This window comes from Xylocopa sonorina, chromosome 18 (assembly GCF_050948175.1).
Source record: "Xylocopa sonorina isolate GNS202 chromosome 18, iyXylSono1_principal, whole genome shotgun sequence".
Classification (NCBI taxonomy): domain Eukaryota; kingdom Metazoa; phylum Arthropoda; class Insecta; order Hymenoptera; family Apidae; genus Xylocopa; species Xylocopa sonorina.
This window is the reverse complement of record NC_135210.1, coordinates 3,855,269-3,873,285: the sequence shown is the minus strand read 5'-3', so window position 1 is coordinate 3,873,285 and position 18,017 is coordinate 3,855,269. Positions and strand designations below refer to the sequence as shown.

At 39.6% G+C, this 18,017-nt stretch overlaps 1 protein-coding gene across 1 annotated transcript in view; it reads right to left on the bottom strand.

The window, feature by feature from the left end:
• Positions 1–18,017, bottom strand: part of Nachralpha4 (nicotinic acetylcholine receptor alpha4) — an 88,978-nt gene that overhangs the window by 67,964 nt on the left and 2,997 nt on the right. Inside the window, exon 2 of the mRNA XM_076908318.1 lies at positions 17,257–17,545. Within this exon, the coding sequence (XP_076764433.1) occupies positions 17,257–17,463 (207 nt within the window). The 5' untranslated portion in view covers positions 17,464–17,545. The remainder of the gene's footprint in view (positions 1–17,256; positions 17,546–18,017) is intronic.

Sequence of the window (18,017 nt, the reverse complement as noted above, 5' to 3'; positions counted from 1 at the left end):
CAAAGCAGTGCACAGTATTAATGGAATATTCGATCGAGTCGAAACGCTCGAACAATCGCTTTTTTATAACGCGCTCATATATTTATCATGAGAGTGGATGGAAACGTCAATCTTGATTTGAATATGAAAACGACATTAAACGGGGATTAAATTATCCGAACTCGGGATCAAATCTTGCGCGGACCAATTCTCCAGACACGTAAGAGACATTTAAATGACATGTGACGGAAATCGTAATGAGGTGCAACGATTCCACTACGATCTTCAGACACGAATTTTATCAACTTAACATTCTAAACAGCACAGACTGATTATCTCATTTACTGACAGATTATCAGCGAAAGATTTAATTGTTCTCTGAAAATATTTACTCTAACAATTTCGTTAATGCTAATTATGCTTACTGATGCGTTATGAATCTGAAATTAAAATAACAAACAGTTCTATACTGATGGAACGTGAGAGAGGTGTGCGATCGAAGTTTCCACGGTAAAAAGAAGGCGATTGTCGCATTTAAGCGAGAATTCACGTAGAAGTCGTAAAACTGTGCCCAATACCGATACAGCTAAATATCGACACAGTTATTAAACAGCTGAACTAATCCTGAACAGCTTTTGCTCCATAAACGCGCGTATTAACTGTCCTGTAATGTACGATCCTGCCCATTGGCCAATAGAGGCACGAAGCAACGGCTGGCTCAGTGGCTTTCCATTACCACTGGTCAGCCTTTTCACCACACATTCATCTGTGTACCCATAACTTCGGCTAGCAATGGTAATAAAATGGAATACCCACATTAGGTATTCATATCGCGAGATAACATCGCCGAATCTTGCACCTTCGTGGATCAACCATGCATTCACCCCCTTTTAATACCGTCGTCTACGCGAGCCAGGGTAGTTCTTGCGTGAAATAATTTTCATTTATGCGACTGTACGTACCACGGAACGGAACTCATCTAAAGGTATTCTGGGTAGTATTTATCGGACTAATTCGACCGTGCAATTACTTCGCCACTATTACAGACACGCGAAATTTACGGTCCCTTCAACGTACAATAATATTCTTAAAATCCTTCGAATATACGAGGTGTGATAGTTACCATTTTTTCTATGTCTTTATTGACCCTTTCTCGCCCCTATTAGTCGCCTTTTACGACAAGCAGGGGTTACTGTGGGTGTATTCTGATCCCCACCGCACAAGGATTAATCGAAACTGTTAGTTGTTTCGTTATGGATTCATTCAAGAAGAAGTTTAATAAAGTTTGTTTGCATATTAAGGTATATTGTGTATTTGAATAAGGTTTCATTGAGGTTTGGCATCGAAAAAACATTTGACAACTTAACGAACGCGATACTCGTATCTATAGTACACCAGATATTATCAGGATAAGCGAGAAGGGAGCGATAGGCTAACAATGATGCATGAACCGCAAGGTAATGTCGGATAGTGGTTGCAAGCGGTCACTAAAGAGAACGCATAGCCCAATAATTACGCAAATATCGTGTTCCTCTTGTAGCTCTCGTGAAAATGATATAGAATCCTCGTAGTGCCTTCCAGATAGAGAATTTCCATGGTGAAACATTAGAACGTTACGTGAAATATATTAATTACAGAGTATTAAATTGGCAGTTTATTTGGAACGATGAAGCCTCTACTTTCATTTCCTTCAGCTAAAGTTCGAAGACACTGAATGCAAAAATCTCAAGTTGCTTTTCTTTTTAAACGTTACAAACTCAAACTACTAACATTTACAAGACGAAAGTTTCCAATACGAATCAGTTTCGCATGCAATCAGAATAACTCTCCTTATGCATGAAAATCGAACTTCTTACGTTCGGTCCAAGGATATATTTCCTTGAATATTTAATAACTGAATTCCTCAACATTTTCTGAATCCAATTCGAATACGCTATCTCTTGTTTTACTGCTCAAACACAGGAGGACATTTACATACGTATACGTACGTCGCGTTCGGATAACAAAAGCTTAGCGATATATTCGATAAGCTCGGTGCCACGACAAAATTCGCTCTGACAAATGCTTCAGCATAGAGTTCCAAGTTCGAAACATAACTTTAAAAAAGACATTCGTTCCCGTCGTCGAGCATTACTAGCTTTCTACAAAATGTGTCCTGGCGATTCGTGAAATAAGACGAACTATCTGAAGAAGATACTGTCACATTTAATCATAACTACCGAAAATACAAAAGTAATCCGCTATTCAGAAAATCTTGCATCGAAGCAGAAAAAGAAAGAAAGAAAAAATGGTATTACCACGTACATTCATCGCATGCAACTTTATTCGTTTCATTTGACGCGATAAAGCGAAGATATATCTCGAAAAACGTGTGGTAACCATAGTTTAGTTGGATCTCCAGTGTAATTCGTGCCACGACAGGAAGATTTAAGAATGAATTACTGTTATTTCGATCCATTTATATTCCGCATTTAAGCCGTCGCGCGTAATGAAATTTTCCAAGGAGTGCATATTAGTGCATTCCAAATTACCCCGTCGTCGTCCCTTTAAACAGTTCAACATTATTTCAACTTGTTTTCTGTATCATTCCTCGGATGCTCGAAGAGAAATAATCAATAATAAAAACGAGGGCAGAACAAGTATTTCTTATTTCTTTTTTTCTTTTCTGTAATAGTAGTAGAATAAAAGCTCTGGAGTGGATTAATATTGGAAACAAAGGGGAGATGTTCCTCTTATTTTGTAAACGAAGGAAAACTTGCGAATTCTTTGTCATTTCTACCGCGGATTACTTATACCGTGGAATATTCAAGAACTGCGAGGCGAAAAAAATCTCGGTGCAATTTTTGTGTAAATTGAATGTCACCTGGCCACAATAAAAGGTTAAGAGCAACCATGTTTCCAACGAGGAAATTTTCTACGACGGTTATTCTTCCTTGTTTCTCTTTGCTTTACCTTTCTTTATTCCCTACATTTTTAATCGTGTACTTTAAAAACGAGGGCTTGCAAGTTCTGGAGCATTCAAAATTAATCGAACAGATTAGAATTTCTGGCAAACCTATATACCAAATACTGATCTAATTTAATCTCATCTAATATGGGTGAGTCGTGTCTCGAATTTAGGAATGTCGGGAATGCCTCTAGTTAGAGGCGTATAGCTATAAACGCAATATCCTTCCTATACGCACGTATAAATTCTCACGTGGTTACCGAGCAACGCGCATATCGGTTTCATATAACATCAAATATTCACACGCGAGTGAACTCACTTGACAATATCGGATATTTTCTGTCTCCTCGCAGTGAGATTTTTTTTTTATAAAATACCAGACAATTTACAGGAAATAGCTATTGTCTTCATTTCGAAAGGGAGTATATTTCGAGTACGATTAAGCGTATCGAAAAGATTTACAACGCTAGAATAAAAGGGAAGAAATGATCCGATTACGACTCGCGAGAACTTTCCAATTAACAGTTAAAACAATTCCAATTACAGAATGATCTGGAACATCTCCAATTGATCGCGTGGCGAAGCTGTCCGCACGTCCGTAACGTGCATACGTACGTAGCGTCGATTTTTAATATAAATTCAAATACCCGAGCCGAAGTGCACGTCAGAGAAAGTAGGCCACAGATGCACGGGGGCGCGGAATGAAAATTGTTAACAGACTCTACGGGAGTTTTTAATACCGTCGCCTCGTGTCTCACGTCGTCGATGCTCTCGAAACTTTGCTACTCGAGTTTTACACGAGGAGACGCTGTCGAGGCTGGGCCAGTACGGTCTTTCATGAAATATTGAAGGGAACCAGTAGCAATATCACACGGCTAAAGAACTTAATCGCGTCGAAAACATCTTCTAAATCGTTCCTGGTGAACTCTAGGCGATCGAATAATGAAGAATTAACCTAGAGAAATTAGATGCCGAGTTCCACAGGAATTCCCATTCCTGGGGGGAATCTCATTAGCGTCGGGTTATACACCCACCCGTTCGTTTTAATTAAGTTTTTTTCGATCGATGTCGTCCGTATTATTCTCTGTGCGCGCGGCGAATAAAAGAGCCGACTGCGAGTTTTTTAAGCCGCGTATCCCCGCGAATTTTATAAATTCGATGCGAGCCTTCATCGTGAAAGGGAAATGTAATTGCACTTGGACTATGTCAAAGTGCAAGAGAAAGTGAGAAACTTAATTACAATATCGAATATAGATCCCAACTGTAATATCGGCATTTTACGCCTCATCCAGCTTCTTAACCTGAAATCAATGGATACCAAAATGGCGCCCAACCTTATTCTCCGCCGTTCTAACCTAGCGTTTCGCGCGCAGCATGAACTTGTATATACGCGACGAGGCGAATGGAAAGTAATCCGTGGAAAGTAAAAGAGAATTTGAGTATATCTCGCGGCAGCCCTCTCGAGGATGGTACGTTTGTCCTGCCGCGCGTGAAACTGCGGGACGAACATTCAGCCTATCCGAGAAAGTGTGTCATCATTGAAAAATACGGACAAAAGTAAGGGCAAAAGTGCAGCGCGCTTTAGCGCAAACGAGCAGACAGTCGGGGATCGCGGAATAAAACGACACCCATCCTCATTCATGATGCGTGACTAGCACATGAAAGGAGTTGACGTTACCTGGCGCGAGTCCCAAGCGAACGGGGGCTGCTCCTTACAAAGAACTGTTGATAGCTTTTGTTCAATTTTCTCACCACAATTATGACGAATTAACCGTAATGAGAATGAGCGAGTTTACTCTGCTCTTCTCTCTCGAAAAGAAACTTATACCAGCGAGGATTATATGGAATTTAATATGCAATTCTTTCGACTCCGAGAACATCTTCGAACGCTTCAAACAGAGAAATGTTTTCCGCTGAAAGAAAGTCGGCGGGTTTAACGTTTCTTCCTTAACTTCTTCATGAAATATTCCTGAATCATTAATGGAATCGAATCGTTGCCAAATTTCATTTTACAAGGTATGCTGGTAAGCTACGTGAAGCTCGAAAATGAAAAAATTCCACTAGTCTTCTGCCAACATGTTTCTAAAAATTTATGTTACCGTTTTGAAAAGTGATGGCCTCGTAAAAGTCACCGTTCAGACGGTATAAATCTTATCATTTAAGTTTAAAACCGTTATAGAACCCACCCTGTACCCATAAACTTATTAGCTTACTTTTCTTCGACATTTATATATTTTATACATCCACGTTCTCTACGTCGAATATTGAATAAACAATTATGTATTTCAGATTGTTCGACAGCTGGATAAATACATCCAGTGATTCTGTTTCTTTCGTTAGCAACGAAGCTCCACATTGTTCATTAAATTTCACTTGCACGCGCGGTGCATCCGTGCAATCAGAACAAGCTAACAGTAAACAGAAAATCGGGGGGGGGGGGGGCAAAATTTGGATAAAACGTTCCGTTTTAATCCCAAGGTTTACCAAAGTAACGAAACGTATCGTTTTATTTTTTTACCCCAGGCTCGATGAAATGAAACACGGGGCGAGTGATATTTCGCGGGTATTTATTGCGGACGAAGGTGCAACTGACTACTCGTTTTTCAATACTTGCGACACGCGGAACATGTGCTACTTGCATTGGCTGGTATGTATATAATTCCCAGCGGAGACGTATCGGGTGAAACGAATGTGCATTCATTTGTCCCGCGACAAAGTTGTTTCCGTTTTATTTGCTCGGGAAACTGTAAAAAGCAAACATTTTCATAAACTCGTACAAGTTTTAAACGGATCGTTTATCTCGTAAATAATATTATTTCGTTTATAACGCTTTTGCATGCTGGACGAATGTAAAGTGCAAAAATACTTGTTCAGATCATTTATCGATATTTGTGAAAACTAAATACACGAAAATAATTTCCTCCTAACGTAGAAATGCATTCTCTGTGAAAGTGTATAATTTCACCATAAATTAGCACAGCCAATGCTAGTAGCACAATTGTTATGTAAATTAAGATACCGATTCAATAAGTAATTATTTATGCAAACAAATTGCCACGGGCTGGCCATAAAGGGTGCCACAGTTCATTGCGTTCTATCCACAATACAAAATAATAATATGTTTCATTACAATTGAATATAAAATATTTTCTGCACTGTGAATTGTCTATTATTTGTCCGATGAAAATGTATAACCTCTCCACAGAAATTCTGAATAAATTATACATCCATTCAAAGAATTTAATAGAAATTGCCATTTAGTACTGCTTCCACTTTATAATCTCTCCTTCCTCTCTCCACCCCTCTCGTATATTATAAAAAATTCTCGAAAAATTTGTAGTACTTATTTATCCAGAAAAATCTCTTCTACAAATGAATACGAATTTTTCTTCGCACATCCATTACACCTATTATGTGATACAAGAAAAGCGAAGGAAAAACGAAGGAGAAAAAAGTGAAAAGGAAAAGTGGGTTCATCAACAGAGCTACCTTAACTGGTTCGCGTTGAAGACAGGACGAGTGGACTCAAGTCAGAAAGTTTGTATACAGAAAGTGAGTGGTTAAGTGAAAACTTATGAAAAAACTGTTCTGGCGTGATCCCTCCAGAGTCGAGTGTAAAAGGCTGACTACGATCTTGCACACTACTCCGTCTTCGTTAATCCCAGCTTTCAGATTTCCACTCTTAAGTTCAGCTTCATTTTTTAACACATTTTGGAAGATGTTTAACAAAAATCCATGAATGACGAGAATAAAGAGGAGAGATACGAAACGTTTCAGCTATTAATTCACACAAACGCGTGGAGGCTATTTAATCATCTGCGGAACGAGATCTGGCTAATTAAGCGAGCATACATGATGACAGGTAAACCTCGACTCAGCGTGCCATGTACCTTGCGTGAACCAAATAGATGCTACACATGTTGGATAAATCGAAATCGGTACGTATCATCAAGTTCTGTCTCTTTTACGCGTTAATAGAAAAACGTCGCTGGTCGAGGTGTTCGATATCCAACGTAAAAAAGAAACGCGAAAAGTTGAAACTCGATTAATCGTGGCGAGAGCAAGGTGTACAGTTGGACATCGATTAAACGGGAAAAGGAGACAGCAAGGATTAGAATATCTCCACTAACCGCGAGTTTCTATCCGGTAAGGAGGTTGGGGAACGTTCGTTTTCCGAATCCTCCTCATTCCCGGCATTTCTCGCAGCTTCCGACGAAATTATTACACGCTCAAGTGGAGTTTCGGTGAGTGCCCGCTCGCAGTAATTAAATTTCGCCTGTATATGTTAAAGAGAGCTGGCTGGGTGGCACCAGAACGGATGGAGGAGAGAAATAGAGAGCCGTTGCCACCAAACTGGCGATGGGAACGAGTATGGAGAAGTGACGGCCGGAACGATACCCGACAGACTTAAATAATTCGAAACCTCAGGGATACGACAGTAAAACTGAGGTAACTCGCCTCGAAAAAGGGTGATATTACATCTGTGGAGAGACAAACTTAATTTTACATATACTTTTCTTGAAACGTAATAACGAAATATCGTTGACAGCATGAAAAAGTGTATTATTGTATTATTGATAAAATTATCGAAACAACGAGTCATGAGTTACTGGAACTTGATGAAACAATTAATACGAAACATTATTGTAATTGCCCATAATTAGAGTAAAATGGAATATTGTGTCTCGACGAATTCTCTGTAATGCATCGAATCGATATAATAGCCCATTGAAGTGCTGCTATTACTTATTGAGTGGTTCATTAAAATAATGGCAATCGTAAATAAAAACTGTTAAATATTCGATTAAACAATCTTAAGCTAGTAGTTTCTCGACGTTTCGAAGCTTGTATTATTATACGAGTAAACATGTAAAATAGTTGCGTAATATGTTAAGACGCGAGTAAACACCTCTGACGAATTGATTAAAACGAACATTTCCTCTGTGAACGCAAAATCGTGAAATTACTTCGCGCGTAATAAAAACGAGGCAAGATTAAAAATCATATCAACAGGAAAGAATAAATGGTGACGCGATCGTATTGGAGATTACTAAACGAGAGATCTCATGCGACAATTTTGCGAGCTTTGCCACTCGGTCGTTCGTTTTCGTTGATTTAGGTCAGTAAAACCCAGAAAATGTTCCCGGTTACCCTCATGTGCTTGAGTTAAAAGAACTGACCCAGCGAAAACGTAAGAGTGCCAGCTGTAGTAAAGTCTCTTACAAAATAAGAGTTCCAATTTTTTTGTCCAAGCTTCGAATCAACCTCAGCGGAAAATATTAAAATTTTACACAATTTCCGCTGCGAGAAGATATCTTCGCAGCTAATTTATACAGTAAAAATCCAATTCCGTAGACTCCACCTTTCTACAAAAAACAACGCTTTGTTTACTCATCTACGATCCGACTTCGAATAAAAATGGTCCCAATGTGAATAATATTATTTTCAAATATGATACTTGGAATCGTTTTATCTCCGCAGGTATAAATTAAACGAATAAATTCTTCCCTCGAAAACTTTTAATTCGCGTTTCACAACAGCAGGAACGAACGTAAATAATATAAAACCGGAGAGGAAACTTTTGTACGGGCTAATGAACGTTTCGCGCGGGGTTCGATCGTAAAATGGTACCTAAATAAGGAGGAGAGGTTAACGGTGGCTGTCAAAATGTATCTGCGATTCGATGCGTATCGGGTATCTTTAATACCAATGAATCGTGGACTCGTAAAGCAAAGTGCGCGGTAGTAGATATTGATATTCGCGTTGTTCCCAGATCCCCGGTTAAACCGGCGAGGGTCGTACCCTGGATAATTTCCAACTGGGACGACAATAACACGACTCGTTGCGGTGTGGCATCGGCGATAAAAATGCTCTATAGTAAATACGTGATTCTGCCTTATTGCAGCTACAGGGAGCAACGTAGAAATGGAGCTGCGTTCAACTAAGAAATTGCCGTTGCCATGCGGGAATATTAATCACCTTCTGCTGCCTCCAAGGGGCGGAAAAATTGACGGCGCTCGGATTAAATCAAAGTTACAAATGGACTTTGGACTCGTTGAGGATTTTCTGGGTGTACAAGTACACCAGGTGCTTGGCAACCGCTGCCAATAAAATTCAGTAATGATCCTCTAGGCTGGAACGAGAAGAAAGCGAGATTGGATTTGAATCTCCTTGTTTAAGAGAAGGGACTTTTAAATTTTTCCGTTTAAAGTTGCGCTACGATTAAGACCAGAAGTCGAAGGAAACAGCGCGTTAAAGTAGCTGTGACTGCGTTCGATATACTTGCACTAATGCTATCTAACACACGGTGCAGCCATGATACAACCTTTTCGTGGTCGTAGGGAGAACATGCTTGCCTTCCAGCGATATTTCACGCGCGTTTGTATCGGTGTCTCTTTGCTTAACCCCTTTCTGTACATATAAACGCAAATCTCTCCTGCTGGTTGATTCGTATGTCTCCTTATGTACTCGTACGTTCCTGTTTACGTACATGCAAATTGTGCCCCGATGTTTCAACCCGTTTTCCTTTATCACTACGACTCCATTGCCAATACGTACAAGGGAGGAGGAATTAAATGAAGAGATTGTGTAAATAGGGAGAGAATACAACGAAAACACGACGAGGGAAGAGAATAAAACGAGAGAAACAATGAAATAACGTCTATTTGATCAATTTGTTAAGTGGACTTTGAAAATGCGATAGAAAATAGAGGACTAAAACAGTTGAATATTAACGAGCGCAGTGATTGTGGATAGAATTCATCTCGTCTCGTGTCGATTGAATTTCACCAGTCGTGAAGGGGAATTTGTACATTCTTGAAAGGTATACAAGAAGTCGTATTTACTTGTAGCCTGTATCTTTCTCCTGTCAGCATGCGCACTTCATCGAAGTACTACATGTTGATAGGCACTCGCCTTGTGATAGTTGTTCAGCCTCTCTTGTATTGTTCCAACCATTCCCATTACATTGCATTGTCTCTCGACCGCGCTAGTAATCAGCGTGCTTTGTTCAGGGGCTTCATTTTCTCGAACGATACGGATGCCTACTTCAAAACCGACCCTGAGGAAGTTTTCAATTGTCAGGAAGTCAACGGGTAACCTTCGAACCTTTAATGTTTACCGCGATCGCATAAATCATTCCCAACTATCTATAAAGGTCGCTTTTTTTCTAGAATTTCCCACAACTTCTTCTAAAAAGACATTTTAATAACTAAAATGGAACAGCAAGTTCAAAAATATATTTTAGCACAACGTTAGAGAAGAATGTGTTGGAAAAGGAAGCGTATATAATAAGTAAGGACTGGAAGAAAAACGAAGAGATTTCACGCAACATGGCTGCGGCTTTAAACGCGAGCATTTCATTTCCTCGCCGCCTTTTTCGTCTCTTCGGTCTTGGCTGCCTCACGGCTATCAAAAACGTAAAGAAGACAAACGCTTAAAACATCTTGGCGAGTTATCATGACGTACCAAAGGCTTGCTAAACAAAAGAGCTGTTAAAACATTTTTCTAAATGCAATTTACATAACTTGTTACACGAAACAATGATTTACAGAACAATAGCTACGTTTTCTTGAGGACAAGTAAGCAAGAAACGGAATGTTACGAAGAAAACCACCACCTCTGACTATAATACTTATTTCCTACAATTATAACGAGTGAATTTAATATGTTGTCTGTATAGTGAATTAATGAAAATATAAGATTGAAACCCAAAGCTAAACGTTTCGTCTGAAACTCTATTTTCCCACGTAACGCTTCGTTCCCAATACCAGCTACCAATGTACAAAATTAATCGTCCGCTGACTGAGGCAGCCGTCGGAATTACACGTTCATCGCACTAATCGTTGATTCGACTTTGCTCGTTAATTGTTTTGCTCGCGCCGATTAATTAAATTGTCGCAACTGACAAACAGTTAACTAATCGAAGGACGAGGCAGGAAGACATTTAGTAGCTTCTCAGCTAAGGAATTTCTCAAGTGTCGTTCCTCCGTATTTATACTAAAATTTTTAAGAACAATACTTTTACTCGACGATAAGACGATGGAGAGTGAACGAGGTCGTCGGGAAAATTTATATTTTCCACGGTATTTATTTTCATGTCGATTGGCAGGCCCAATTAAAAACGTAAAATATTCAGCGGAACGAAAAATATGAAAAAAAGACCTCGGTTGGAAATTCAGCCGTCAAAAGTTCCGCGAGAGAATCTATTTCTATTTGCCCTCCTCGTCTTCGATTCAGGTCAAACTTCCGGGGCAGACGGATATCGAAAAATAACGAGAGAGTAAGAGGTGAACACTTGAAAAAGATTACGATACTCAGCCATTTGTTCAGAGAAATGGATATTGTGGCCTGCGACGCGCACGCTGGAAATTTCTATCGATTCTCAGTTAGGCAGAATTCCCACTGCTGTTTCTATCTCGAACCTCAGCGCCTCTCACCCTATCAGGCTCCCACTTCTTTGCTCCCTCACTGCTCGCCCGATATCTCCGCGAAAGGGGTACTACCACGACTCGTCTCTACCTCTATCCCATCACTCACTTTACGGATATTCATTTTTTTGCCCTAACGACTTTGTCCCAGACAGAGGAAGATCGAAGTCCCTACCGAAGTTTCCTTACAGCAAGATACTTTCAGCCTTGATCAACAAATTAAGCGATTTTATCCCTTAAACTGTTCTATCAATGCTGATTTAGAATTGAACACCTATTGAATACCAAATTTTGATAATATACACGATAAGATGAAAAGAAAGGTTTCCTCGTAAGTGATTACTGATTATTCTTTTTAGAAAAAGCAACTCCATTTCGTGATTCCAAGGGACATTTCCACTGCATTAAGGTAAGGCATTTGGCTTCCAGTTATTTTTACGGGACAAAAAACTTATCTCTTTCTTCTTAGGTGCACTCGTGATTCCTTCCTGTAAAACCCGGTTCATTCTTCGAGAAAACGTAGTGTCACCAGGGCACTTTTAAATTTTATTTTAAATCAGTGGCAAATTTTCTGAATTTTCCACCTTTCGTCGAGACATTTTATTCCTTCGAAGAAATAATTCTCTGCGTGGGAAGTTTTACTTTTTGATTGGCGTAAAAAGACAGGGCATTGTAACTTTACTGTACGCAATTTACATACCTCTCTCATTTCATTTTACTACCGTCTTTTATTGTCAACTATACAGGAGATGTACTTCCTTAATTCTATGACCCACCTTGATTTGCATTTTAACACTCTGTCCTAACAATCAACTGACTAGCCATTCAGAAAAAAAAACTGTACCAGAAAAAATCACCGTTTACCACAAGTGCCTACAAGTACGCCATGATAAAACGACCAAGTTATTTTCAGCGTCGAATTTTCCATTGATAAAAGTTTCGAACGAACTCTACTTTTCTGTACACATTATTCTTTTATGGTAATTTGACCGTGATAATACACCTGTGTTATTTTCTAAAGGGATGTCGGATATATCAAGAGCAATTTAGCCTCTGATGGGACATCCTCGTCGTCTAGGTTGTCTACATGTTTACCGCCCTTGTTTTCTTGTTCGCGGGACTAAAAATGAACAAGCCAAGGTAACACGCTCCCTGTAGAGTTCACTTGGTAATTGTTCTCCGAGGAACACTAGAATACCATGGAAAGAAGACCATTTGCAATTGGGGTTAATAGAATAGGGCAAAGATACTTGTTTTATTTTTACCAACACGAGATATCTCTTTGTGAAACGAGCACTAAAGCAATTCTTTTCACCAATTATCTGGAAATAATGATAAGAATTGACAATAATTCGATTAATATTTAAACCAAAAAATATCTGTATTACACGAGTTAAGTTTGAGTCATCGAGAAAGAAAACCAAAGCGAAAACAGTCTCTAAAATCGAGAGAATATTTCTGTTTACACATATCGAGGTTTTAATTACAAGCATTCCATAAATTCGAGAATAGTTCTTGACGAGCCATCACTCCTTTAAGGGTACTCGAATACCCGAACAAGCAACGTGAATCACGACTAATTATCGTGAAATCGGCAGGATCGTTAAAGTGGACGTAAACGTAACGAGTCTCGTCGAAGAAGTGTTCATTTTCTGATTGAATCCAATTTAATAAAACGCGATACGAGTACAGAAAATCTCTTCATCAATGAAAGATAGATTATGGAGAAATGTGGTGTGTTTAAGTAACGAAACCTAGCTAATACTTAAATACATAGATTACGTTGGTATAGAGCTACTTATTGAAATGCAAATCAAGGTAATCTTAGAGGTAACGGCGCAGATGTAATTATAGCTAGAGGCATGTCATCAACAGTATTCACAGTGCTGTATTCCTCAAGATATCGCTATAGCTACCAGACGCAGTTAAATTCATGTCATTAACCGTTTGTAGTCGCAGAAATTTTGGTACACGATTTCCAAAGAACCAAAACCATTCTAATCGAAACGTGTAAAGAAAAAGTTTTCTCCTCGTTCGATAAAAATGCCTAATTAAAACCAGCAACGTAACGACTTAATAACATTTCCATAACGATGCTTTTGCGCAAACGTGAATATTTCAAGCGATCAATTGTGCAATCGATAATGGTTTTAAAAACGATCCGGTTCAGTGTTCGTCCGAGGGAAAGTCACGTACGCTTTATTAATATTTCATAATATTTTAATGGTTCGCCACAATCTAAAAGCGAAGTAGTCGACGAGGAGGAGGTTAAGTGGTCGCTTGACTGTATTTGTCAGACGACTTTTCTGTTTGCATGCCGGCTGCTCGTTTGTTCCACGTACAGGCAGTCATTGTTCTCTCAGATTATTTTTCCTCTTTCGTTTCCTGGTTATCCCCTTGTGCACGTAGGCGGCACAATCGAACCTTTTTTTTCTCTCTTATATCTTTCTAAGCTTTCATTTGAATTGCAGCGCTACGAACGAAACTGCATTAACGGTGATCTCATTTGGTAACATTTAATTAATAAACTCCAACAGAGACTCTCGTAATAGTATATTTTTTTATGTTAATTTTGCGTCAGGAAATTGTACGCATTTAAATCGAAATACCGAGAATATTAGCGTGCATTTCTGTTGGTTGATCACACGATTAAACGAGTTTAGGACCCTGCGAACATTTTGGAAGTAAGCGTAAACGACGATCCCAGCAGTATTTAATCAAGCCCTGGCATGATTTTAATTTGATTTGCTGGACGGGGCCTACTATCCATTGAGAGTATCGCAGATAGTTATGGAACAGGTGCTGGCGTATCTGGTTCATTTACCATGCGGTTAATGATATCCGGAGGGAACGTAGTTGCGGATCCCAATGGATTTACCTTTTAATGATTTGCGTTTAAGTTAATTGAAAGTTGTCGGTGTCGAGACGCTCTGTTGGCAACCGAACAATATTGAACCAGCCTCGTCAAAATCGAGGATGCTCCTTTCACAACAAGTAGCTGCGACAAAATAACGAACAAACCATACGAACAATTCTTACAGGCAATTTTAATTTACAAAATATGTATACTCGTCTCTTTTTCTTCTGTCTGTCTGTTTATGCTGTTTTTGTATACAATTAACGTCTTATACATGGATATTATAAGCTTACTCGTTAAAGTGGGGTTTCCTTGTACCCCATTATGCCCTGGCGCGCGCTTGAACCTGGTTAACTTACTATTTCAGACGAAACCCTAACGATGCTTCCGTATATGCACGCATAAATAGATTTCCTGTCTCCATAAATACAATAAATTCCCAAATTCTACTCTTCTGGCTACTTCTAAACGTTTTACAATTAACAGGAATAAATTCATTCAACTGAATTTGACTGCAGTGTATAATGGTTTCTTTAAAGACCAATACCCCTTCGCTGTTAGTACACAAAACTCGCGCAATTGTAACTAACGAGTCTCCGTTACAAGTATTAAAGCTGCAGTGGCCGTCGCAGCGTTTTGTTCGTTACTGCATCATAACAGAATTTTTTACGGCCGTGTGGCGAGATCGCGACAAAAATTTACGTTCGTTTCAGTTCCACACGCTCGAGTCTACCCCCAAAAATATGCTGACAAGCGGACGCGTGCATATACATTGAAAATGCGAACGCGAGAAAAATCGCCAAGCTAACTGGGTAGTCGAGGGTGGACGACGAGAGGGAAAGGGTGAGGGAGAGAAAAGATGCACGCAGAGAAAACAAAGCAAGGTGAACAAGGAAAAACAGGAAGGGAAAAAAGAGGAAAAGGTAGATTGCCAAGGGAAATATAAACAAAGAACGCTTTCCGTACGTGTCAGCTGAGTGAACAATGGTTATAGCAAAAGTTCTCCAGCGGTACCAACGTTCTCCACCTAAGCGAGTATCGCGAATGCGTGTCTGCATCCCTGGATTGTCGACGATTTGTCTGGAAAACTTTCGTGAGTTTCTAATATCGCATTCTGCGAGAAGGATCAGCGACACCTGCGAAAACTACCCCTATGGCGGAAGGAATTGTTTTTATACGATAACGATCAATAATTATTATCCGTGTCTGTTTTTTTTGCATCACTGCTCTATATGCTCGTTTTACTTTCATCGTGTTTCAAATTATGCAAATATTCGAGAATGTAAATCGAACCGACATCAATGAAACGTGAATCAATGTGCGAATCAACTAACTAGAATATCAATTTAATGGAATGAATTTATCTTCGTTGGCAATAAACGGTTGATTGCACCTGTCATAAACGCTTCGACTTTTACCGATCCCTAGCCGTTTCACCGCATAAATAGAAACCTGAATTATATATTACTGAATCGAGGCAGCAGCGTGGAAATTACCCGCGAACACTTGCACATTTTAACGATTTCACAAGTCAATTGTCAGGAATTATTATTCGCCGGACGACGAATGAAAAATTGAACATTTTCTTTCACATTTCGGTGGAATAATGTCCAATCGAGTTTGGAAACTTCTTGGCTTCAAGAAGAGAGTTATGCTCCCCGTGAATGTAATATCTCGTACACCGCGTAGCGTAAGAAACGGGAATTTCGAATTCAAATTTCCAACTATCCTTTCCTTCTAATAAACTTCGTTGCTCGATTCGAGACCAGCGGATCATCTTGCCGTGGGAGCTCGGTAATGCGGCTTAATGAACTCTAATGGAATTCAATCGACAGTCTTTGGGAACTTCAGCCACGGCGACACGTCCGTGTTACGAATACCAGTCCCATATATTACGATGGTTGCACGCGGAGTGCAGAGCTTATGATAGATCATCCCGACAATGGAGTCAACCTCGCAGTACCTATCCTGACATCATAAATAGCTGCACAAGTACGTAAGTACATGAGTCTGAGGTGGACGCATTCTCTAAAATGTCCCTAATCTCAATGGAACTTTTTGGTGGTTAAGAACTAAGATAATTCATCTGCAACTTCGTTGACATGAATCCTGTACTGAGTGCTGTGTGAAAAATAATTATATTGTTTCACACGTATTCTAATCTTTCTAAATTCTACAACAATTTAGGATTTTTTATGTTCAGAGTTACCCCTAAATATTTATCATAAAATATTAAAACACTATTTTAGCAGCCAATGCCCTCATCTCTCTGAATGCTGCCTCTGCAATATAGGCATAATTTTATTAATAGTAGGTGTAGAGTACACTGAATAAATAATTTGATAAACCACCTGCTGCAGTAGATTAAAGCTATTATTATATAATGACGCGTCGACGGTTATTTCCAAGTAAAAAATATAATGAAGCTCGTGTATCACAGATATTGCATAAAAATGAATTCCATTTTTCTCTGCGCTAATATGATACACGATTCGTATCGATTTATCTGCACGCTCGATGCCTCGATCCAATGTGCTCGTTGACAAGTTCATTTGACTAATTCGTGAGGGATGTAACTGGACCTTCGTGGAATTCGAAATTCTGCGGTTGAAAGAAGGTAAATTGGTTGAATTCCGCCTGTCGATTGAACCTCGATAAAACCTCCGGTATACGGCATCTCATCCCCGTGAATTATGAATCGCAATCAAGTGGAAAATTATTACGAAATGAATACTAGAGACGGTGCAATCTAGATAATCTGCGAACTTAATCCCACTAACAGGAAATAAAAGTTAATACAAATTTACAAGACGGATGAATAAAAGAACAGTCTAGAGAACCTTGCTAATATTAAGAATGACATTTCTGAAAGCACACGAAAGAAAAAAGAATGTGGCAGCTGGTACCTTCACGCAAGCGAAGGCACCATGTATTTCCATTCGTCGAGTCGTACGAAAACTAATTTCGCAGATTCCACTGTCTGGTTCTGTTTGCAAGAGGTCAGGGTATGTAAGCAAGCAGGGCGAATAAACAGTTCTACTCACCACATCGATGAGCTGTGAGAGTTTCAGCTTAATGCACACGCGTAATACGTCCGATGTATTCACAACTGGGCGCACTAGTTTATTATAGTTCGAGAGCAAGTCGTCGTAAAGACGTTTCGCGTCTGGATTTCCAGCTACAGCACCGTGAACCACTAGCGCCGAGAGGAACCATACGCGCAGTGTTTCCCCTATTATGGGGGGCATCATGGTCCCCTGTTTCCTCCACTATGACCGACACGCACGTCCCCCTCGCACCCCCGATCGACCGCACCAACCGTAAACCACAAATCTGTAACAAATATGGAATAAAACGTGCGTTAACTTGATGCTCGACAATCGAATTAACGGTCAACTGCACAGATTCTCGATAATTATGTTCGAGGGACAATTTTCGGGTCGGTACCTTTTGTGCGAACGCTCTTTAACCCATTCACAACCGCATCAATGCTTCAAACCGACACAGTAGATTGTGACGAGGCTAATCAGACGCGAACTATTATATACACTGGACTATGATTGAGAATTAGAAATGGAAATAAAAGAAACAATTGCTGAACGGTAAAAGTGGAACAGTTTCGTTCTGAATTCTACTCGCGGGAATGCTTGATTAGCGATTTCTATTAACCGCCAGGAATTGAGCTTGAAATGGTCAAGAATGCCAGTCAGGCAAGCGATACAGCGTTTCTCCAATTATCTGAATTGTCACGATTCCAGACTATACTGCTACGATAGATCTATGATCAATCTATGTATGGAATGTA